The sequence below is a fragment of the Mustela putorius genome, unplaced genomic scaffold (genome assembly GCF_011764305.1).
Source record: "Mustela putorius furo isolate JIRA1106 unplaced genomic scaffold, ASM1176430v1.1 tig00003859_pilon_pilon_pilon, whole genome shotgun sequence".
NCBI lineage: Eukaryota > Metazoa > Chordata > Mammalia > Carnivora > Mustelidae > Mustela > Mustela putorius.
Window position 1 is genome coordinate 30596932 of NW_025422011.1, and position 26240 is coordinate 30623171.

At 35.0% G+C, this 26240-nt stretch overlaps 1 protein-coding gene across 5 annotated transcripts in view; it reads right to left on the bottom strand.

The window, feature by feature from the left end:
* Positions 1–26240, bottom strand: part of USP47 (ubiquitin specific peptidase 47) — a 111219-nt gene that overhangs the window by 19576 nt on the left and 65403 nt on the right. For all 5 annotated transcript variants that reach the window (XM_045065821.1, XM_045065820.1, XM_045065818.1 and 2 more), the window contains 9 exons: positions 14207–14302; positions 13979–14131; positions 11466–11633; positions 9241–9372; positions 8737–8813; positions 8132–8187; positions 5900–6012; positions 4217–4321; positions 1641–1848 (listed from right to left, as the gene is read on the bottom strand). In XM_045065821.1, coding sequence (XP_044921756.1) covers positions 1641–1848; positions 4217–4321; positions 5900–6012; positions 8132–8187; positions 8737–8813; positions 9241–9372; positions 11466–11633; positions 13979–14131; positions 14207–14302 — 1108 coding nt within the window. The remainder of the gene's footprint in view (positions 1–1640; positions 1849–4216; positions 4322–5899; positions 6013–8131; positions 8188–8736; positions 8814–9240; positions 9373–11465; positions 11634–13978; positions 14132–14206; positions 14303–26240) is intronic.

Consider the following 26240-nt stretch of genomic DNA (forward strand, 5'->3'; position numbering starts at 1 on the left):
TTATGAAAATGTTCTCTCGACATCTCTTTAAAACAGTGACAACAATCAAAATATGATTTTTAAAAAATACATGCTTTGTTTCCTTGTAAAACATAATACAGTCAAACTTATCAAGCGTATTAAAAATATCCAAAGTTCCAAAGTACAAACCCAAACCACAACACTAAATAAACAGAGAAAGCAAAACAAATTCTAAAGGGGACAGAGCAGCCCTACTTGCTTTTGAACAACCTTCATTATACCACTCAAGACCTTGTTCATAATTAGACTTCCTCTCTTCAAAATATTCTCTACATTCTACAGAAAATTCTACTGCTTTGGTTTACATGGTTTTTTTCACTTAAATTCTTCATATTACAATATAACCCTACGTCTTCCTCTTCTGTTTTCAGATTATATATAACTAAACTTTTAGTCACTAGAAAAGCAAATGATCTTCGAACACTATGGTTATTCTCTGCCTTAACTGTTTTAATTTCTTTTATGAAGTATACATAAATCCTCGGTTTTTTCCCTAAGTTCCTAATCTAAGTCTGACAAAATATTCTGCTAAAATCTTCATTACTAATGAGCACAGAGTACTTTATCTGTAAGTTTAACAATCCATACACAGACTTAGAGTTTTCTTGTTAAAAAGTGGTTTCATTCCTGATTTGTGTTACACTTTACTCATAATTTCTGCTATCTAGCCCAAAAATAATCTGCAAGGAAATGCTCCAAAGGAACTCCTTACAAACAGAGCAGAGTCTGACTGATGGAGCCCTTAAAAGAATGCCATACTTAATGTACTTTGAAAAGAGATGCTTTGAAAAAAATTTTTTTAAAAAGAGGGGTATACAGAATCCACAGAGGAAAGGTATTTGGAAGAGTAGAAAAAGGTTTTGTAAGTTCAATTTTTAGGAATAAAAGTAGAAAACATAAGTCTGAATTCAAATTATAATCGATGCAAAGGATTTAGGATCACAACAACAGTAAGAATTCTCCAAGATTATTTAAACACTTTGTTCCTCATTTATTACAGTTTACATTTAGTGATTATTGGAAGACTTTAGACATGTAACTCTCTTTAAGTCCTACTGTGGGTATAGGTAGGGGCATGGTATTCTGCTTTCCAGATCAGTCTCAAACAAACAAAGTAACTCCCAAGATACTGAGGAATGTGATATATTAAATGAAGAGAGAAAAAGCAGAAGTCCCTGGGACTGGTAGAAACGGAAAGGATGAAGAAAAATAAAGAGTGTTGGCAGTGATACTTATGAAACCACCTCTTTAAGCAGACTCTGAAAAATAGACTATTTCTGAGACTTTATGGGAATATACTTTTTGGGGACCAGGATCTCTTCTGTAAGTAGAAGGAGTAGGGAACAGGAGGAGAGAAAGGAGGATGATTCAGCACTTAAAGAGGAAAGTCCCACTGAAAACTACAAGCTTAAAAAACCCCTATTTTAAAAAATTTTGTGTACATAGCTCTTTGAAAGTAATTTAGAACTTAATCACAAGCTTATTGCTTAACCTATCAAAATTATTCTGTATCTCAAGAATATATAAAAATTTAAAATTAAATTCATTTCTATTAACAAAAAACCTTCTCAAGCAAATTTTAAGTTCGGTACAACTCAAAATGCCATAAAATTCTTTACCTCCAGGTTTATAAGACTGGAAAACTTGATCAGGCTTTCTCGTCTCCAACAGCAGATCAAACATGTATGTTGACTTGACTCCTCCTAGCAGAAGTCCCATAGGTGTATCTTCTTCTCCTTCATACGATCGTTCAAGATAATCATGAAACTCATCATATTTAACAAGGCGACAGCAATCCATGGGTATGACCTCTTCTAAATCCATCATCTAAAAGAAAATGACACCCAAGAAAAGAGAAAAAATATGCATGGTATTTTAGTCTCATGTGTAATTGTACTACCAATATATCCAAACAAACAATAAAACCCTATATTTATGATTTGCATCAGAGCTCAAAGACATCAAAGTTAAAGGTACAACGTAAATGCTGTTTTTAAGTAACCATTATTTCATTATCCCCCAAATCATACAACTTATGCACCAACAAATTTTAAAGATATTTCTGGTTTTAAGGAAAGTTAACATTCTAAACTTTAGATGGACTCAAAATCAATGTAATATAAGCTGTTGCTCTATAATCGTTAAGTGGAACCTCAGGGAGAACGACCAATGAGAGTATGTGGCTTCTGTTTATGAATCCAATAGAGAAGAATTGGTGTCTGACATGTTTGGGTCTGAACCTCTTGCTAAGGGCAGGGGGAGAGCATGCCTTGCAGAGTCACCACAGAGGCCACAGCTCCTTATAATTACATAAATAAATATAAACAGAGAAAACAAAACAAATTCTAAAGAGGACACAGCAGCCCTACCTGCTTTTGAATAACCTTCTAGCTGCCCCGTGCAGGTAGCTCACTTTCCAAATGAGCCTCCCCAGTACCTACAGCTCAGGGCACAGGAATTTCTGTCACAAATTTCCCTCTAACTCATGTCACTGGTAGATGGTGTACTCTGGACACAACATCTCTTTAATGAAAAATGAACTGCCTGGAGACACACAGGATTACTTCAAAGTATTTCATACTTATTTAAGGTTTGTAAATATGACTTTCAAGAAAAACAGTAAACCGTGGTGTGTGTCCCCACTGACCTCTATTCAATCTCCAACTCTCCCCAAAGTTAGACCTCTCCTTCTGGTACATAGGACTGGTTTATTTCTCTCTTCTGTTTGTTTGATTCTTTATACTTATGAACTTTTACTTCCTATTTTTAAAAAAGATTATATTTATTTATTTGACAGAGAAGTCACAAGTAGGCAGAGAGGCAGACAGAGGGCAAGGTGGAAGCAGGCTCCCTGCTGGGCAGAGAGCGAGATGTGGGGCTCAATCCCAGGACCCTGAGATCATGACCTGAGCTAAAGGCAGAGGCTTAACCCACTGAGCCACCCAGGCACCCCTTACTTCCTATTTTTAAGACACTTTTTATCCTTCCTGCATTAAAAACTGCTGGAATATAAACTACCATTACTGTTATCACTGATCATAAAACTGTTTAGGTAAGATGTTTTCTTCATTTTAGTCTGATTTGGTTTCCCTACTGTTTGCAAAGATGATGCTTGGAGTCCACTACTGTCTTTAAAGAATTTTTACTTTTAATAAGGTAAATCCAGAACCATCCATCCATTTTATTGTTTGGTCATTCATTTACTTATCCACATACCCATCCAAATTTTGATTCTCCTGCATACCAGGTAAAAGTACTGGAAATGTGATTGTGAGCCATACCCTTTTAAGTGTTTACAGTTTAAATGAGGACCAGTGGCATTAATTACAACAGTCACACAATCAAATGTGGATTACCCTTTGAGAAATGTCTGTTATCTTGTGTACTATTTTTAGTTCTCTCATTGGTTCTATATATAAATTATAAATGAAATGACATGATTTTTTTCTCTAATGACTTTCAGTTCACGGTTAATATTTATATGGAAAGGGCAAAAATATTTTTAATTTGTTAAGTATAACAGATGATATGTAGAACAATCTGATTAAAGAACGCTTCCCTTTCACTTCGACTTTCAAAACCACTAACAACCTCCCATTATTCTTAGAATTGCAAACTTCTACTCATACAAGTCATATAAAGTCTTTAATTTGATTTTATGCTATTCTCATTCAAGACAATCTGAACACAATATCCCTTTTTTTTCAGTTTTCTGATCATGCCAGCCACATCCTCATCTCAGTTTTTATATATGTTGTCATCTCTACTAAAATATTCTCCCCTAACTTCTGGCAAAGCTGTCTCCTTCTCATGGTTAACATCTTAGAAGAAATAATCTCAATATACTACTGATTTACTTTATAACATCTAAACAGTAACATATTTGCAAATTGTAGAAGGTTCTCAATACATATCTTCTAAATGAATGAAAAGAACAAATATTTTGGTTTCTAATTCTAATTCTTATTCTACAAAACTGAACTGGCTTTCAGAATGAGCAATTTCTCAAACTCCACTGAGTATGTTCCATAAGAGAGGTGTAAACTACACCTCTGAGAGAGACAGATGCCATCAATGGGCTATCAACATGACTGCAAGTGCTTGTATTACTACTAATTCTAATAACAATTTTAAAAAAGATGTTAATATTGTTATTGGAGATGTTGATACTGTCCAACAGTGCAATTAAACATACCTTATAAGCCATTTCTACTGCTTCCTTTAATGTCTTATCCTTATGAACCTCCAATTTATTCTCCATCATTACTTGTTTCACAGGATGCAAACAGAATAATTTTATCTAGAAAATGTAAAATATCATCACCTCAGCAGGTCATGAATCAAAACGTAATTCTTTTGCACACAGCATTTTTTCCTCCAATAGTCAAAATACTGCAATTTTTAAAAGAATTATTTCTTTTAGAGAGAGGGTGACAGAGTGACAGAGAGAGTATGTGAGAGCGCAAGAGCGAGCGAGCAGGGAAGGGGCAGAGGGAGATTATCTCCAGCAGACTCCCAGCTGAGTGCAGAGCCCAACACAGAGCTTGATCCCACAACCCTGAGATCACGAGAGCTGAAATTAAGAGTAAGCTGTTCAATCAATTGAGCCACCAAGGCACCAAAATATTGTAAATTTTTAAAAAAGATTTTATTTATTTGAGAGTGAGCAAGCGAGAAAGAGAGAGAGAGAGGAGGAGCAGGGGAAGAGGCAGAGGGAAAGGGAGAAGCAGACTCCCTGCTGAGCAGGGAACCTGATGTGGGGCTCGATCCTGGAACTCTGGGATCATGACCTAAGCCAAAGGCAGACACTTAAGCTACCCAGGTGCCCAAATATCATAATTTTAAAAAAACATAATTGAGATCATTCTCTCCCATGTCTATTTTTCTTAGTAAATGACAGTGACGATCTCTCCCAAAAAAAGAATTCAAAAACATTAATTGTAACAACTGTACATTTCTTGATAAGCATGTATCACAATTTAAATAATCATTCTTCTACTGCTATACACGGTTGTTTCAAATTTTTCTCTAATTTGGAAGATATTGTGATAAATGTCCTTGTGGTCAAAATTTTTACAGCATGCATGGTTATCTCATTAGGTATTTCCTTAAGAGAATTATATAAAAATACATAAATTTGCTTAAGGCTGTTGATAAATTCTACTCAGTTTCTACGCAATAAGGTCTTTACCAGTTTATTATTCTATAGCAGAATGTGACAATGTTCATATCATTGTAACATTACCAGCACTTAGTATTATCACTGTATGTTAGTGGTTTTTGTTTTGTTTTGTTTTTAAAGACTGTATTTATTTATTTGACAGAGAGAGAGATCACAAGTAGGCAGAGAGGCAAGCAGGGAGAGAGAGGAAGAAGCAGGCTCCCTGCTGAGCAGAGAGCCCAATGCAGGGCTTGATCCCAGGACCCTGAGATCATGACCTAAGCCGAAGGCAGAGGCTTAACCCAAGGGGCCACCCAGTTGCCCCTATGTTAGTGCTTTTTTGTTTTTTTAAAAAAGATTTTATTTATTTATTTGACACAGAGAGAGAGATCAAAAGTAGACAGAGAGGCAGGCAGAGCGAGAGGGAGAAGCAGGCCTCCCACCGAGCAGAGAGCCCGATGCAGGGCCTGAGATCACCACCTGAGCCGAAGACAGAGGTTTAACCAACTGAGCCACCCAGACGCTCCCCTATGTTAGTGCTTTTTAATGCACAAAATAAAACCATACCTCACCTCAGTAATATAGTTGGTTACATTGCTTAATGATCATGATAGCATAACTGTCTACAGAATCAATCCAATGAGTATGTTATGAGAACTGCAGTCAAGCAAACTTCAATAGCACTTTTTAATTAACAGTAAAATTATGAAATCTAACCTTGCATGTGTTGCGCTCAATTTCTCGTTGCCTTTTTTCTTGTTCTTCTAATTCTCTTTCTCTCTGCACCAAGTTTTTAATATGTTCTGGATATTCATCTACTTCTAGAAATTCTATCGTAATAAAAACAGGGCAAGACAGAGTCAGTGGAAATTGATCTTCATTTACTTCATTTTATTCTATTATGTGCCCATAGTATATACTTCTACAACAGTTCTCATCAAAATATATCTCAATTACACCAGTCTCTCAACTTGGAACATCAGCTCTTCCAGACAAGGGTGAAGAGGTAGTTGATAATGGCATATGATTAGGCCTCATATTTTAAAAAGTTATATACTTAATCCATATCATCTCTTGGTTCTATGAAAACTCTAATATGTAGATTAGGACTTCTATAATGAAAAGCCTCTCTGAAACTTGGAAATAAAATCATTTCTGATTTCAAACTGTGCTATCAAACTGTGCTATTCAAACTGTGTTTATCACCACAAACCATGTGACCGAGGGCAAGTTTACTTGTCCAGACCTCAATTTCTTCAGCTTATTAGCAGCACCTAACCCACAGAGTAACTACCTGGATATAATAAAATGTAATATAAATGCTGTTGCTACTGCTACTACTACAATGGTATTTATTTATTATTACTAATATACTCATCTTTTCTTTGTTCTCAAAACAATCTTTAGCTACCGTCTATTTACAGAATTTTATATGCAACTCAAAATATTAAAAGTGACAATATGAGATTCTAACACTATTTAGTAAACCGATGATTACTAGGCATTAAATAAGGAGAAATATATATATAAAATCACATCCCTATGGAAAGTCAAAATCCACTATTTCTAGAAATGAGCTGTAACTGCAAAAATATTCCATATCATACACAGAGTGCCCTCTGGTGCTTCATCACAAAACTACAGTTTAGGGGAGTAGATTAAGAAAAACTGAGTTATTGTCCTAATGGAAACGTCTCGAATGCTGGGTGCCACAGATACACAAACTACAAACCTGACTCTGCTTACACCTTAGACAAGTTAATCTTTGGGGTATTGTTTCTCTATCTGTAAAGTCAGAATGACTACTCTGAAATATCTATTCTGAAATGATTTTGTTATAATTTTCTTTCACCTCCATTAATTCTATAGTAAATTACTGAGCAGCCACTCTATGATAGACCCTGGACTCTGGGTTATCATTAATGAAAAGACAAATTAAGTCTTATAACTGAATTCACAATCTAATGAGGGTTTACAAAAATGTAAACAAAAACATTATGCTATAAAATAGATTTTACAGTATGGTAGTTGCTAAACAAAGGAAATATGTTGAAATCAAGGACAATGATTGTAAAAATTACGAAAAGAATGTGAGCAACATATAACCTGTGTATATATCTAAAGATACATTCACATACCCCTACTTATTTACAATACTGCTTCAGTTGGAGTCAGTGTTAAGAAAAAAGGGGAACTGCAATTTTTAAAATTAATAGTAAAAAAGAGGAAAAAAAAGACAAACCCTCATGCTTGTATATAGGATTATTTTGGGGCTTCTCAATATAACTGACATATAATAAAGGATGCAAACTAGAATCATAAAACTTTATTTGCTTTTTAAAGCAAATAAGCAAAATTAATTCTAGTTCTTGGAAACATTTCTAGAGTGGTAAGTCAGAAGTTTACTTCACTTGGGGTCCCTACTCAAAGCATTTACATACTAAAATACTCTAAAAACATAATTTAAAAAAAGCAGTAACAGCTAAATTTGAGTTTTTACTACGTATTAGACATGATGCTAAATGCTAAAAATATGTTATCTCATTTAACTTTTCATTACAATCCTATAAAATACTGTAACTATCCCTATTTCACAGATGTGAAAAGTAAGATTTAGGAAAGTTAAATAACTTGTTCTAGGCCATCTAGAGGGCAAGTTAGGAACATTACACATGTCTGGGGGTTATCACTGAATACAATCTCACTGCAAATAAATATCCAATTTTTCTATATAGAGCAAATTTTGTGTCTTAGTGTATTAAAAAACATTTCAACTTTTTTCCAAGTGTTTTTACCACGTGGTATTATCTCATAACAGTCTTTATAATTAATTTTTCTAGGCATAAAAAAACTTAACTGTCCTATCATTTAAAAGGAGTTATCTGGGTTTGCAAAACTTGCAAAAGAAATTAGTACATATTAAAATCAAATAACTACATGTTAACATACTTGCATTTCGTGCTGGATCCTTCAGTCTATATATCAGCATATATGCATTTGTGGAGCTAGTAGAAATATAAAAAAAATTAATGTCACCCAAAAGGAGACTGTAAAGGTTCCACTTCCTAGCACCAAATATATATATATATAATTTTTTTTTTAAGTAGTTTTTTGTTGTTTCAAACAACTAGAAAACCACATAACTGGTCTTAGATTCAAACTTAAAATATTCCAGAAAACAAAAGGACAATCTACTTTGCTCTTCCCGAAGGAATTCTGAGAAGATTCCACATTTCCTCTTGGTAACACAGTTAAGTCTTCAAAAAACCTGTATCCTAGAACAATTACTACAGTTAAGTCAGGAGTCAGCACATTTCTTCTGGGCCATATCATCTGTGTTGCAGTTACTTAACGGTTGTTGAGGGAAAAGATAAACACGTAATACTTAAGTTTAATGGTGTTCCAATAAAACTTTATTTCCAAAAACTGGAGGCGGGCAGGGTTTGGTCCATGGGTTATAGTTTGCTGACCCCTGGGTTAAATCTCTTTAACGGTAAAAAATGTTGAGAAGCTGTAATTAATTTATAAACAGTACAAATGAGGAAGTTATTTACCTTGCAAAAGCACTTGAGTAATACCCTCTGCTTCCTGAAGATCCACCATGTGTTTTCTTAATGTCCTCTTGGGTTATCTAAAAAGTTGTTATGTTATTTACCTTTCTGTAAAATCTATAACACCATTATCTCTATGTCAACAAGTAAGCCTGTTTTTAACTGCAGACTTAAATGGGCCATACAATTACCAATTCATAAAATTTAATCAGAATCAGTGCCTACTACCAGCTAGTCAGTTCTAGTGCTCCTCACGAGGTAGCTCGCATGACGGCTCAGGGATAAAAAAAAAAAAAACCAAAAAGAAACTGGCATTCTGTCTCTAGAAACACTTGGCAAGCCTCAAACAAAACAAAACAAAAGAGGTAACAATGAAAACAAAGTAGGAAATTTACTGAAAGGAAAAGGAAAAACAAACTAAGTCTCCCATTTTTAATAAACACTGCTGTAGATCTGAAACACCCGTATTCCTGTCTCTGAGAATAATCTTAAGCAACCCGTCCTTACCCTGCTGACATGCTGATCATTGAAGCTGTACCACTGTTCATCGCTGAATGACTTTATACAAGCATAGTAATGGCCACCAGCAGCACTCCCTGAATGAACCATAACGGAGAAGAGCTCATAGATCAAGGAATTCTAAGGAGGGGAAAAAAAGAGTAACTCAGAGAAGGGGAAAAATATAAAATCCTTATTTGTTATTTCCTATTCTCTGCTAATACACAATAAAATAACATGTTAGTTGTCCTAGATATCTATTGTAGGTAGCTAAGGTATCCTTTAAGGTAATTAAAATGGAAAGTCACTACATCTATAGTTTTATATTATCACAGCTTTATTCAGTGCATTCCTTCACATTTTAATTATGTTATAACCTCTGGAACTATGCATATCTGAAAAAGTGTTATTTATGTAAAAAGAAAATAACAGTTTGAAATGTTATCTGTTTATTTTAAAGATTTTATTTTTTTGACAGAGAGATCACAAGTAGGCAGAGAGGCAGGCAAAGAGAGAGAGGGGGAAGCAGGCTCCCCACTGCTCAGTGGGGAGAGCCCGATGCGGGGCTCAATCCCAGGACCCTGAGATCATGACCTGAGCTAAAGGCAGAGATTTAACCCACTGAGCCAGCCAGGCACCCCAAAAGTTTGAAATTTTAGAAGCAGGTACTAAATAGAAGACTGTTCTGATATGTACAGGCAAGATCAAGGACTCCCAATTAACACAGTTGTTTTTATTCAAGCGAAGTAATTCCATTTTCTTTGCGAAAGAGCTGAGCGATATAATGATTTAGAACATCTTCTAATGTATTTATGTAATATCTGTGATACCGTGATCTCCTGATCTGGTATCTCTCAAGATGGGTTAAACATTAGAAAATCAATCTATGTAATACAGGCTAATGAAGAAAAATTACATGATCCTATCAACTGACTCCAAAAAAGCATGTCACAAAATCCAATACCCATTCATAATAAAAATTCTCAACAAACTAGGAAGAGGAAGACCTCCTCAACTTGACAAAGAACACCTACTAAAAAACCCATAGAACCAACAACATACTTAATGGTAAGAAATAGAACACCTTCCCCCTGAGATTAGGAACAAGGCAAGAATGTCCTTTCTTACCACTCTTTTCTTTTTTTCTTTCTTACCACTCTTACTCAACCCTGTGTAAGAAGTCCTATGTACTGTATGCAGTAAGACCAAAAAAATAAAATAAAACAAAATAAAAAAAAAATAAATAAATCGTTCATGTAGGAAAACAGACAGGGAACAGTTTGCCAACCCATGCTTGAATACAATGCTTTTCAGATTAAGTTATAATGTATCCACTATATTATTCATTATATAGCAATTCATGATCATCTATCTGCCCTAAAACAGATAATTTTAAAAGGTAAAGACAATGATAGTGGTTAGAATAATGGTCTTGGTCTAAAAATAGATTAATGCAAGATATACTCCACCCTTAAATACTGTCTAAAAAACCTATTTAATATGACTCTGCAAGACTTGAATTACTGATCAGTTTTCAGGCTAGTGATTCATAATTCACACATGCTGAAGACATCTGACCTGTGTTTCTTCCCTCAATAAGGCAGATTATATGAATGTGAAAGAAATAGTTTGATAAAATCTTAAAAATCACTGGCACGGTGACATAAAAGGTTTTTACAATAAAAATTACCAAGTTTGGTAGTTGTCAAATTATAAATCACGGAACTATACCATTTTTTAAAATGCCTTAAGGGCTCCCATGGGGGAGGGAAGAGAGGCTGAGGGCTCTGGCTTTCCCCTATCTCTAAAGATCAGTTCTATAATTATTTCATCATAAGGAGTTCACAGCCAGAATTTTTTAAATCAACAGATCTAGCTGAATACTTTCGTTTTGCTTTCTGAGAAAACTATGATAGAAGATTGAGAGGCCTGGTGCGACTTTAAAGGCAGAAGTGGTTTCCGGACCACTAGGCACCCTTTCCACACCACCACCGAGCTTGGTTCCGTAGCTACATTTCAGTCTCCCAGAAATTCATGCTCCTGCCTATAAGGACCTTTTCCTAAAGTTTAATATGATCACATATATGCATAAACACAGCTTTAAAACAAATCTTTACTTTTCAAAAATTACTTCTCCTAAAGAGAGTTTATTGGTCACAACAGTTATAGAATTAAACAGCAGCTTGGAGATTATCTTATTCTTTCAGCTAAAACCCACAAACTATAAAAGGTACCTTCTCAAGTCCAGGTTTTGAAATCTTTTCAGTTCCACTATTACTTTCAAGGCAGATCCCTTCATCGACACCATCATCATTCGAGAAATCATTGCTCATCTGATCACTGTGACAACTGCCTTCATTTTCTGCCCCACTGTCAGTGCAACTTTCAGTCTGAGGGGATTTCTTAATAAAACATAATTATTTACAATTATAAGCTAAGTAAAGGGAAAACATATAGTCAGTAATATTTTTTATCTATATGCTAAGTTCATGTACATGTAAGTTCATATAAGTTCAGATATTAATATCATTAATATCTGAACTTCATGTAAGTTTTTCATGTAAGTTCAGATATTATTAATAAGTATTTATTTTAAATAAATTTAATCTTCTCTTGAGTCCTTAAATAAAATTATACCAAAACAGCGTATTTAAAAGCACCTCTATTAATGTCCTTAAAATTCAATAACAATGAATTAGTGAGTCAGAATTCTAATTAAACCCCATTTATACTGGTTGTGGTGAAAAAATAATGAATATTGTTATGCTGAAAATAAATTAATTAAAAAAAAAACCATTTATGTTTATAGTTACAAAGTAACAATATAAATTACCATTTCCTTCACTAAAATCTATAAAAGCAGAGAACCTAAGTGCCAAAATGAGCTTTTGTTCTCAAATCCCCAAATCTTATCATTTCTTTTCTTGAACAAGAAGTTCGATTTAGTCCATATACACTATGAAGTATTATGCCTCCATCAGAAAGGATGAATACCCAACTTTTGTAGCAACATGGATGGGACTGGAAGAGATTATGCTGAGTGAAATAAGTCAAGCAGAGAGAGAGTCAATTATCATATGGTTTCACTTACTTGTGGAGCATAACAAATAGCATGGAGGACATGGGGAGTTAGAAAGGAGAAGGGAGTTGGGGGAAATTGGAAGGGGAGGTGGACCATGAGAGACTATGGACTCTGAAAAACATAAAATCTAAGGGTTTTGAAGGGGCGGGGGGTGGGAGGTGATGGGTACTATAGAGGGCATGGATTGCATGGAGCACTGGGTGTGGTGCAAAAATAATGAATACTGTTATGCTGAAAATAAAAAATAAATTAAAAAAAAGTTCGATTTATCACTGTGCTATTACAGACAATTAGAAAGAAAAACGACATTGTACCTATCCTCAAGAACTTTATATTCTAGTGCACAAGAGGTGGAACTGTAATGACAAAAAAATCTTCATACTCTTTCATGCTTTCAAGATTTTTAAATCCCTCTCATGCCAGTTTTATTTGAAGGAATCTACTTCCTAGAAATCTCCAAACAACTCCTTGCCCCCTTTTCCTTTAATATTTAATATATACACCTAAAAATGTTTTTATTTAAAAAGCTTGAGAATTCTTCTCTAAGATGTCGGCTCTTATAAATTGTACAGAATTTCCTAAATTAACCAAGCAATATATAATAATAAGCGCCAACATCTGCCAAAAACTTTGTTGTGGGGACTGCATCTAACATACAGTCTTGGTCCCCCAACAAAGTTTGGTTCAAAGTGAAAACCAACTCTAGAACTCTATGCTAAGTCCAAAGAGCTCAATCCTGACATTCCTTTAGGCTGGAACATCTCTTCTCCCCACAAATGGCTCCTGAACTTCCTAAAAGTTCCTGTCAAATTATATCTAGTTTTCTTTATTTGTAAAAGATCCCCTTTTACAAGGCATGTATTAGGTTTATGTGGAAACCCAATTCAATACTGACTGATCTCTGTTGGTGTAGGAGTCCTATAAAGACCAAGTCTACTTTGCTTTCCTTGCTGTTGTTTTCTTTAAGATTTTATTTATTTATTTGAAAGACAGAGAGCGAGAGTGAGAGAGAGCATGAGCGGGAGGAGAGGCAGATGGAGAGGGAGAAGCAGACTCCCCACTGAGCAGGGGTCCCAATGTGGTGCTCAATCCTAGGACCCTGGGATCATGACCTGAGCAGAAGGCAGAGGCTTTAACCCACTGAGCCACCCAGGTGTCCCTAGAGGGGCTAAATTGTAATTGAGAATAACTCAGAAACCTTAATCCTTGAAAAAGACACTAAGACAAATATAAGAAATTAAGGCCATGCTACCTAATTTGCTCATTTTTTCACTTAAATATTTGTTCTGTGTTTATTTTGTATCAGAAACACAATGCAGCCCATCTCTAGATTAGTTTGTTTCACTTAGAAAATTATGAAACATGAGATTATTGCTCTAATTAAATAACTCCAGAGTTTAAGATTCTTTGTCTTTTCAAAGAGTATGTTATTCTGATCAAAAAAGAATATCTGAAATATAATTTATGGTGGACAAAATAAGCTTGTACAAATCTAGATCTTTTTATACAACTTGGCATTACAAAATATGGGAACAAAGGAACACCTTCTATCACAAAGATAGTCTAAAAGCCACCACTGTTGTTACCCCAGATAGCTCCCTAAAACACATGACCAACCAAAATGAATTAATATCTTTTAACAGAAAAAATGAATAAATATTTTACCTCATCTTCAACATCAATAAATGTACTCATATCTAGCTCCTCAGGAAATGTCATCCGATCATTCAATTTAATCCTGTGCATTGTTGTATAATCAAAATCAAACCTTTTCAACTGTAAGGTCAGCAGATAAGGGAAATGCAAAAACCGAAGACCCTAAAAAGAAAGGGACCTATTGAATATGGAAAATAATCTCAGATAACTTAGTATTAATTTCTACATGGCATCTACCTTTCGTGCATCACATTTCTTCTTACAACGTTCACAAAAATATTGATTTGGGCCATCCAGGATCTCTGGCTGAATAAATGCATGCAATGCTTCTTCCTAGTAAGAAAAAAAACAATTATTTTATAATTATTTAAAAATATTATAATGTTAATTACTAGGTCCTAAATATAAAAACTTGCAATTACCAAAATAGTCAGAAGTAGAATGGCTAGAAAACAAGGAACTCAAAATGCAAAAAGAAAAAAAAATTATCAATAGCAATATGTCATTATAAAAACTGAGCAACAAAATAATTGCCTTAGTTCTGCATGAAATCTGTCTTTTCTAGCATTACACATCAGTTTGTCATTTCTACCTAATTTTTACACTGACTTTATTTACATTGTTGAATTGGGCTAAATAATCAAATAAAGATCCTCTTTACATTAAAAATATGGTACTTCTTAGAAAAGTACATGCATCACTTCAATCTTCTTGTAAGACGAGACATTCATAAACTGTACAGTAAGTAACAGAACTCTGAAGAATTCACACTATCCATACACTAAAGAATCTAATAACCATCATTTACCACTATATTTAGCGTCAGTCCTTAATTCGCCACTGCACTAAAGATTGGAAAGCACTGGGCAACTTTCTCCCTGCATGTCAGATACTGCTCCAGCTGAAAATGCATGAGAGCTCCTCGAGTGTTCACCTAGTGGAACCATGTGGTTCTCTTTTCTCCATACAGCCTTAAGACAGAAGCAAGAAACTTAGTATGAATATTGTTGAAGAATCAGTGGGCATAAAATTTTTAATTTTTAATCACCGATTTTTCACAAATTGTAGTTAATACAATATGTAAGATTGTACTGTATAATCTCGTTTCATTTGTTGCTTTTTCTTCACACATGGTCTAATCAGAACTACTGAAAATATTTACTATATACAAAGAAAAATTTGTATCATTAAGACAAAATATCTTCAAATATATTTTTCTTTTGATTCAGAACATGTTACTCAAAAGATAAATAAAGAAGCTTGATCTGGCAAAATAAAATAGCTGATAACAAACTACTATGCACATATTGTTTGGTATAGCTCATTTTGGGATAAGAACAAAAAATATGAAAATATATTCAAAATACCTCTAACCTCAGCCATCTCCTATTTTGTTCTCAGAAACCCAAGGAAGCAAGGGGGCTGAGGGTTGGGGTTGGGGTGGGGAAGAACCAAACAGTGGGGTTTTTTCCACATGACCAAGCAATTTACTGGAGGTCACGGAAAGGGGCACATTCAGAATGATTTTTTTCCCCTTAAAGTGTGTTTAAGCAAGAAAAAGGCAAATCCTGTAAAAGCATAACACAGAAAAAGCAGCCATATAGGTAGCTTAGCATAGACTGGTATCAAATTAGTCAAGCTTTCCAAACAGAAACTAAACTGTAAAACACTCAATACCTTAACAAAACAAGGGGAAGTATGTAGAGTAAGAAAATTATGTAACTCAAATTCTACCTTCCTAAACTGTGTGTACCAATTTCTGGCTAGAGTTCGTATCTAGCACTCTCTTTTTCAACTGTTTTAAGTTAAAATTCAAAGAAAGGTTTAAAGCACAGAAAACACCCATAATTTACTCAGACTCACCAACTTTTAATATTTTGCTACCCTTGCTTTACCATTCTCCCACCCCCACACACATCATGTATTTTTCTGAAGCATTTGAGAATATGTTTACATATCATGCTTTTCCTCCTAATCTATGTCACTTTTTAAGAGTAAGGATGTTCTTACATAAACAACAGAGTTATTAAACTCAGGAAAATTTAAGATTGATAAAGTACTTCTGCAATATTCCAATTTTGTTAACTGTCCCAATCCTAAAAATGCATTTCTCCCCATCCAGTAAAGAACTGAATCCAGGATCACAGATTACATTTGGCTAACTCTTCAGATTCATTCTGTCTGAACAGTTCCAAAGCCTTTTTTCCTTTCAAGACATAGTTTTTGAAGGTGGCCAGTATTTTATAAAATGTCTGCAATTTGGGTTTGTCTGATGTTCCTTATCTTTAGGTTCAAGTTCTATGTATTCCTTGCTAGACTACCACTTAAGTTATGAGGTGTCCTAAGAGGATCACAGTCACAGGCCATGATATCTCCAACCTCCTTATCCGTGAAATGAACTTTAATAACCTGGTCAAAGTGTTACCCAGCTTCTCCACTACGTACTGGTTATCTCCTTGCAGCTAATATGTAATCTATAAGGAGATACTTGGGAAACCATGCAAAAATCCTGTCTCTTAAACTTTCCACCCCAGATTTAGCATCTACAAATGGATTCTTCCTTAAACCAAATTGTAATGTTTTATGAGTCAACTTAAAAATCTTTTTTTTTAGTAGGCAACTTAAGTCCATTCATATTTAATATGATGCTTTCTGTTTCATCTAAATTAGTTTATTATAATAACTATGTGTATTAAGTAATATTTACTGTGTTCTCTCCAAATAGTGCGTTTTGCTACCTTTTACATTTTCCTTTGGTATTTAGGAACGTTAGTAATTTTGTTCTAGTGTATTTATCCTTTTGTTAATGCCCTTAATCATTTAGTACCTGGTTTGCCAGTTTTATGTTATCCTTTGTCTCCTACCCATTCTATGGGTAGCAGTACATGATCTCATTCTACTTTCCCTTACTCCCCCTCTTTCCCTTTTTTGAGTGGTATTCCCTTTACTCCATTTCACATAGAACATGCTATTCTTCTACCTATGGCCCCACCCTGTTTCATTTATTCCTCATTTCTATAATTTAATATATTAAGTGCTCATAGCCCTTTTGCTGAAGCTTGTCTGGGCTGGAGATCTCCTCATTGAATAGAGCTTATTCCCTAGAAAACTCAAGAAGGGCTCATGGTTACAATATTGCATAAGTTCTCCAATGTTCAAGAATGGAATCATTCACTCTCGTCACAACTGAAGAAAAACTTGGCTAGATGTCAAATCCTTGGCCTGTACTTTCTTTCCTTGAATTTCTGGAAGCTGCTATTCTGCTGCCATGATTTGCATGCTGTTCTTCCTAATTATGATATCAGCCCAATTTACCTTAAAGTTTAACAGTTTATCAAAATATGAGTTGATTATTCTTTTTTCCAAGTACATGGTAGGTCCTTCAAAAGTAGACTTAAATTTCCCTTACTCCTGGGAAGTTTTCTTGGCTTGTATATCCCAAGTTCTGTTCTACATTGTTTTTATTTTTCAGGCTCCCAGTTATGTTAGAGATCCTTTGCCAGTCCTTCCTTTCTTTTTCTCTGAGATCCTTTTTACTTTCTCTCATTTTCATTGGATGGCCCTCTTTAGATTTCCATTCCATTCTATTCTCTTGAGCATTTTATAGTTTATTCTTCATTTCAAACATAGTTTGGTCTTTTTCTTCAACTTCTTTTCTGAGTTTTATCAATTTATATTGCATTTCCTGGTTTTTGTTTTTGTTTTTGAATCCATCTCTCTCCTTTAATTTTTGGATACCAGGTTTCGTTTGAGACTACTTCACTTAGTCTGGAGTATTGTGTTACATGTTTCTACTGTGTGGTTCTTTTCCTGAGGGCTTTTTTGGCAGGGTGGATTTTCACCAGCTGAAATGTTTTAATACGTATTTTCTGTTTTAACAGTGGTGCCATGTAAATTTGATTCCCATCCCCCACCCACCCCATCATTCTTTGGACAGCATTCTTTAGTTTGAGAGTACCTCAAACTAAAGTTTGAGTACCAGGTACCTTGCAGTACCTGGTGAACTGCAGTTTCTTAAATGGGTGATGGGAGTGCAAAGCAAAGCTTAGGGTCATTTTTCATTCTGCAGGACACTTAACTGTTCTCCTTCTCCTTATTTTCTCTTCACCACTGTGAATCAGATGCATCATGCTTCCCTATTTCTCTCCCAGAGGCAAAATTCTTCTAAGGATGCCACTTCTCACTCTAGAACTCTTTCCCTGTAGCTGGTGCTATAATATACCCAAGTCCTGGTTGGCACTCGCTCTTTTGGCATGTACTATTGTACTTGTGACCTTTGTCTTTGTTTGTTTTGTCCTTCAACCTCTTCTATTTCATAGTCTTGAAGCAGCAGTAGAAGCTTTGTTGGAACTTGGTGATTATTTTGCTACCTACAGGTAATTTGAGGTTTATGGTGTTCTGTCTCCCAGTAATGCAGAATTTATGGGTTATTTGGGTTTTATCTATGTTCCTTTTAGTCTCTGGTTTTTGGAGAGAATGTGTAGAGATATACAGATTCAGGAGACCACCATTATCCTTCAAACTCAGAAAGCAGTTAAAACCGTATTAGAGTATTTCCTATAGCTTCCTTATTCACTTTTTAACAAGCTGGCTCCAGGTTAATCATAAATAAGATCAGACAGTTATAAAAATTAGCTTCAATTCATTGAAGAAATAAATTACATGAATGATGGGATAATGCGGCTTTATACATTTATCTTCACCTTAATGTGATGTAGATTATGAAAAACCACGCCAAACTGTATTTTACATATTAAAAAACAAGCTATGGATCACAAAAATGGGAAAAATACTACAAATACTGTACCATTATTAATATACACAAAGTATTTTGCTCTGGTTACCAACAGCTGTCCTCTTAAGTATGCTAAATTACTCATGTATCATGCTTCTAAACTAGCTTTGGGTTGACTGTGTTGTTTTTCATCATTCCAGAGTGAAGATAATAGATTTATTTTATACAGCTTAATCCTATTATATAAAATCTAATTTGTACTTTTTTTGGGAGTTTATTTATTAACATAAGGTGTATTACTAGCTCCAGGGATACAGGTCTGTGAAATGCCAGGTTTACACACTTCACAGCACTCACCATAGCACATACCTTCCCCAATGTCCACAACCCAACCACCCTCTCCCTATCACCACCCCCCCCACCGCAACCCTCAGTTTGTTTTGTGAGATTAAGAATCTTTTATGGTTTGTCTCCCTCCAATCCCATCTTGTTTCATTTATTCCTTTCCTACCCCCCCAACCCCCCACATTGCCTCTCAAATTCCTCGTATCAGGGAGATCATATTAATTGTCTTTCTCTGACTTATTTCACTAAGCATAATACCCTCTAATTCTATCCACATCATCGCAAATGGCAAGATTTCATTTCTTTTGATGGCTGCATAGTATTCCATTGTGTGTGTGTGTGTGTGTGTGTGTGTATCACATCTTCTTTATCCATTCATCTGCTGATGGACATCTAGGTTCTTTCCATAGTTTGGCTATTGTGGATATTGCTGCTATAAACAGCCAGGTGCATGTGCCCGTTCGGATCACTACATTTGTATCTTTGGGGTAAATACCCAGTAGTGCGATTGCTGGGTCATAGGGTAGCTCTATTTTCAACTTTTTGAGGAACCTCCATGCTGTTTTTCAGAGTGGCTACACCAGCTTGCATTCCCACCAACAGTGTATGAGGGTTCCCCTTTCTCCATATCCTCGCCAGCATCTGTCATTTCCTGACTTGTTAATTTTAGCCATTCTGACTGGTGTGAGGTGGTATCTCATTGTGGTTTTGATTTGTATTTCCCTGATGCCGAGTGATGTGGAGCACTTTTTCATGAGGCTGTTGGCCATCTGGATGTCTTCTTTGCAAAAATGTCTGTTCATGTCCTCTGCCCATTTTGTGATTGGATTATTTGTTCTTTAGGTGTGGAGTTTGGTAAGTTCTTTCTAGATTTTGGATACTAGCCCTTTATCTGATATGTTGTAATTTGCATATTTTTTAGACTGTAATTTTCAGAGTTCAGAACAGAACAAAGAGAATTCTTACATCATGAGTTATTATAATTGTATAGTTAATGAAGAAAATCTAGGCACAATGCAGTTATAAGGTATATCCAAGGAATGACACTGTGTATGAATTTTCATTTTTTTAAAACTCTTACCCTACATATGAAATTCTTTTCTCATCATTCAACTTTTTTTTTTTACTATTGTTATTTTGGGGCTTCTTTATATATTCTACATATCAGTCTGTTGTCAGATACATGGTTTGCAGACAAGGTTCTCCCAGCCTGTAGCTTCCCTTTCTATTCTTTTGTGGACTGTACTTTTGGTACCAAATCTAAGAATTCAGGGCTTAATCCTAGATCTGGAAGATTTTTTCCTCTTTTTTTTTTTTTTAAATAAAAGTTTATAAACTTTACATTTTTACATTTAAATCTATGATCCATTTTGAACATTTTTATACAAGGTGTAAGGTTTAAGTAGAAGTTCATTTCTGTGCATATGGATGTCCAATTATTCCATCACCATTTCTTAAAAGGTCCAGCCTTACTCCACTGAATCACTTTTGTGGCTTTCTCAAAAATCAATTGGGGCACACTCATACAAATCTATTTCTGGGTTTTCTGTTCTGTCCCATTTATCTACGTGTCTATCCATCTACCAATACCACCTAATCTTGGTTCTGTAGCTCTATAATAAGTCTTATCAGGTAGACTGATTTCTTCTACTTTATTCAGTTTTCCCCCAAACTCTCAAGTCTAGCTATTTTTATTCCTTTGCCTTCTACATAAATTTTAGAATGTGCTTGTCTATATCATCAAAAAATCTTGCAGATTTTGAGAAGGCTTATTAAACAATAATCTTGGAGAAAACTGACATTTTTACTATGTTCAATCTTCTAACCAATGAGCACACTGTCTTTCCATTTATTTAAATATTCTTTACAGAATAAGTAGTTTCTTTTTAAGATTTTATATATTTAATTGACAGATAAGAGATCACAAGTAGGCAGAGAGGCAGGTGGGGGTGAGGGGAGTAGGCTCCCCACTGAGCAGAGAGACGGATGCTGCTGGGCTGATCCCAGGACCCTGAGGTCATGACCTGAGCCAAAGGCAGAGGCTTAACCCATTGAGTCACCCAGGCACCCCTGAGAATTAGTAGTTTTTTGTACATAGGTCTTACACATACTTTGTTGCATTTACACCTAAGGCGTTTTTCCCCCCATGTTTGTAAATGGCATTGTATTTCGAATTCTTCTTTCCACATGCTATTTACTAGTATCCTGAAGTACAACTGATTATTTTATGTTTATCTCATACCCTCCGATATTGCTAAACTCACTTACTAGTTCTACAGGTTTTTGGTAGGTGCTTTGGGGTTTTCTACATTAAAAAATCATATTACCTAAAAAGGGGGGGCACTTTTATCTTCCTTTAATTGGAATGCCTTTTATTTCCTTATTTCCACTTCCTGCTTTACTGTCTGACTGGACTTCCAGTACTATACTGAGTAAGAGTGGTGAGGACAGACACCCTTGCTTAGAAACAACCTTGACGTTCTAGAGGGAAAGCATTCAGTCTTTCATCATTAAATATTATGTTAGCTATAAGGTTTTTTTTGTTTTTTCTTTTTTACCATGTTCTTTACCAAGCTGAGAAAATGACCCTCAATTACCAGTTCTCTGGGTTTTTTTTTGTTGTTTTGCTTTACTGTGAGTGGATACTGAATTTTGTCAAGTGTTTTTCCTGAGTCAAATGATGTGATGGTGTGAATTTTCTTGACTCAATATGGTAGATTACTCTAATTGATTTTTAAACATTGACCAGTTTTGAATTCCTGAAATGAACCCTTGGTCATGGCATTTAATTCTTTTTACATATTGCTTAATTCTACCTACTACTGTTTTGGTAAGAATATTCTTATCTGTATGAATTAAGGATACTGGCTTGCATTTTTGCTTTGTTTGGTTTTGTTTTCACTTTGTCTGGTTTAGTATCGAGATATGACTAACTTCATAAAATAAACTGGGAAGGGTTCCCTCTACTTCTGTTTTTTGAAAGAGATTGTGCAGAACTGGTACTCACTATTCTAAAATGTTTGATACCAGGATCCAGTGAAACCATCCCAACTTTGGAGACTTCATTTTTGAGAAATTTTTAATTATGTACACCTTAACAGTTATAGGGCTATTCAAATAACCTAATTCATACTGAATTATAGCTTGTGCTTTTTGAAGTATTGATTCATCTAAGATATCAAATTTATGTGTGCAGAGTTGTTGTACCACGTGCATGATCTGTGGTACTCATTTTATTTCTAAAACTGTAAATTTTTGTCTTTTTCTTCTGGTCAGTCTTACTACATATAGGTATGTCCATTGTATTGATCTTTCAATAAAATTAGCTCTGTGTTTCATGATTTTCTCTTGTTTTTCTATTTTCAGTTTCACTGATTCTGCTTTCATTATCATGTCCTTCCTTCCGCTTGCCTTAGGTTACTTTTTTCCTTCCTTTTCCAGGTTGGCTGGAAGCTTAGATTACGGATTCAAAACTTCTTTTTTACCAACTTAAGAATTTTACTAAAGATAGAGCATTATTTAATGCTGTAAAGTTTCCCTCTCAGTACTATGTCTCAAAATTTTAACTGTGTTTTAGCTGTGTCTCAAAATTTTTGATCTATCTGCATTTTCATTAATTTCAAAGTATTTTATTGTTATTAATTTTCCTCAAGGTCTCTTCTTAAATTTGGGGGTTATTTATGTGCACTGTGTATTTTGCAAGTGTTTGGTGGTTTGCCAGTTATGTTACTGTTACTGATTTCGAACTCGATTCTATCATTGTTGAAAAACACTCACTATGATTTTAATTCATTTAAATTTGTTGAGATTTATTCCATGGCCCAAGGTATGGTCCTTCTTGATATACAGTCTATTAAAAAGTGTGTACTCTGCTGTTGTTGAGTGGAACTAATTTTATAAACATCTATTAGATCCTGTTGTTGATGGCATTGTTATTTGCTAATTTTCTGTCTAGAGGTTCTACCTATTAATTATTTACAGAGGGACATTAGATTCTACAATTATAATTATAGATCTGTCAATTTCTCTTTTCATTTTGGGCAATTTTCCTGCATATATTTTTAGTTGCTATTTGGTAAATACACATTTAGGATTGTAGTCTCCTTGATGAACTAACCTTTTTATTATATTGCCACTATTTCTGGTAATTTTCTTTTCTCTAATGTCTACTTTATCTGATATTAATGTAGCCTTTAGCCTTGATTAATGTTTACATGATATAACATTTTTCCACCCTTTTACATTTCAGCCTGTCTATGCCAGTTTATTTGAAGAGAGTTTTTGTAGTGAGCATAGACAATTGGATCATGTTTTTAAATCTGATATGCAAATCTCTACCTCTTATTTGGTACAATTAGACCATTTACATGTAACTAAGACTGCTATTTTAGTTTTTTGCTTTCTTTCTCCTGCTTCCCTATGGATTACTTGAACATATTTTAAAAATTCTATTTTTATATATCTAGTTTTTTTGGAGTGTATCATTGGTTGCTCTCGGTTTATTACACACACATAACTTATCACTCTACTGGTGTCATCATTTTACCACTTCAAGTGAAGTACAGAAACATTACATCCCTTTATGTCCTTGTACCATCTCCCATTTATAATGTGATTGTCTTAAATATTTCTTCTACATACATTTAGAATGATATCAAATAATGTTATAGTTTTGGAGGGACCATCAAATATAATTTTGGAAACTTAGGAGAACGAAAGCTTATTGTATTTACCCAGATTTTTAGTTTACCATGTTCTTTCTTCATTCCTAACATTCCTAGATGCCTTCCTTTTATTATTTCCTTTCTGTTCAGAGAATTTTCTTTAGCATTTTTTAAGGTGGGTCTACTGGTGGCGAATTTCCTCAGTGTTCCCTCACCCAGGGTAGGTCTTGATTTCCCCTTCATTCCTGAATATTTTCACTGGGTATAAGACTCTAGTTGACAATGCTTTTCTTTCAACACTTGAAAAATGTGCCACTTTCTTCTGGTCTCCATAGTTTTTTATGACAAATTTGCTTATAAGAAATCAGAGTAACTCTACCCTGTAAGAAAAAGTATCTTTCTCTGCTGCTTTTAAGATATATCTTTGTCTTCAGTTTTCAGAAGTTTGACTATAATCGGAGTGATATAGAGTGAGTCTAACTTATCCTATAGGGGGTGTACTCAGCTTCTTGGATCTATAGCTTTATGCCTTTTGCCAGATTTGGGAAATTCTTCCAGCTCTGCCTCTTTTTCCTCTGCTTCCAGGACTCCCAAGGGCACAAATCTTAGATCTTTTATTATAGTCCCAAAGGTCCTGAACTTCTGAAAATCTTTCTCCAGTCTGTTTTCTCTCTGCTGCTTACAATGGGCAATTTCTATTATTCTATCTTCAAGTTCAGGGATACTTTCTGCTGTCTCCTCCATTCCACTGTTGAGTCTATCCATCAAGTTTTTCACTTTGGTATTGCATTTTTCAGTTCTAATTTCCCATTTTACTTTCCTTTTTATTTCTTCCCTGAGGGTTTTCTATTTTCTCATTTGTTTTAAATGGGCTTGGGACCTCCCACTGAAGTATTTCTATGATGACTGCTTTAAAATATTTGTCATAAATCTAACATCTTCATTTTGGTGTTCGTAGCCACTGAATGTCTCTTCTTTCATTCAAAATGAGATTTTACTGGTTCTCAGTACAGAGTATTTTTGTTTTGTTTTCTATTGAAACCTGGACATTTTGGGTATTTTGAAATTCTAGAACCCTATTTGAATCTTCTGGTTTACTGGCTTTGACAAAATTTCCTGCTTCATTACTACCAATGGGAGGAGAAGTCCAGGTTTTCCTACTTGGCCTCTGCTAACATCTGAGATGAGTGTCTCTTCATTACGTGTTAGACAAGAGTTGACAGTCTGGCTTCTCAGTAGGCCTGCTGATACCATCTTGGCTGTGAGGGGAAGGAATGTCTCATTAGAGCTCCCCTGATAGCCTCCACTGACATTGTAAATAGGAGGGGGGTTGTCTCCTTATGGTTCAAAATGGCAAAAGTCCTGATTCTTCACTAGGTCTCTTTTGACATTAATGGGGACAGAAAGAAGCATTTCCTTACTATGAGATGGGAGTGAAGGTGAGACTCCCCATGTGTCTCTAATGACAGTGAACTAGGAGAACAGGAAAGCAGTAGTGGGAAAGTTTGTTACTGCCTAGCGGGATGAACCTCCTGGCTAGCTACTCAGCCTTCTCTGAAACCACCCAGGCAGGGGGCTGGAAAGCCCAGTTACAACTTCATGAATAGAAGTCTAGGCTCACCACTCAGTCTTGGCTGGCATGGGTTGAGATAGGGCCACATCTTTCTGTGGTCTTTGGCTAGAATGGAATGGGTACCATCTGAAAGTTTTCTGCCTTGCTAGGCTGTCCCTTTCCTGGTCTTTTGGCTGGAGACAGCAGGTTTTTCAGTCTATGCCTATTATTTTCTAAGATTCCAGCTTCTTCAGCTCTAAGTTTGGGCTATATTAGGCAAAAAGAAAACCCAGGGAACTCACCCCATGTCATTCCTTGAGTCCTGAGATCCCTAGTCTTTATGCCTTTTCTCCACCTTTCAGAGTCTTCTTGTGTTTTTTTTTTATATAATGTTCAACTTTCAGTTGTTTTAGCAGGAGGAATAGGGCAATGTACATCTACTTCATCTTCCTGAAAGCAGAAGTCCCCACTTTTTAAACTGGTTCCCACTATGTCCAACCACATAAATTCCTGGAAAAATGAGGATAGATTCTGTGGAAGAGATCTTTCTTTACGTAATGCTTACGTATTTGGACAAATATAGACCACTCCACCATTCAAATGAATTATGTGGCTAAGCCGGACATTTAAGAATGTCCAAGTTATCTGTTAATTCAGGGTAGAACCTATGATATAAACTTGTGCATACCAAATACTTGAAATGCTTATGATTTCACAAAGACTTATGAATTAAACAATTTTTCATCAAAACTTTAAAATAATCATTAAACCATGTTTACTTAGGGAACAGATGTCTTTCATATAATCTGGTTTTTCCAAAGACACTAAACGGAATGAAATAGCTAAACCCAATTTCAGACTTTTGAACACATTTTGTGATAATAAAGATATTTAAGTGTACTTACCTAATAGAATTAGAGTAGGCAACTCAATAAATACATTATATAACAAAGGAGAGCAATAAAAAGATAATGT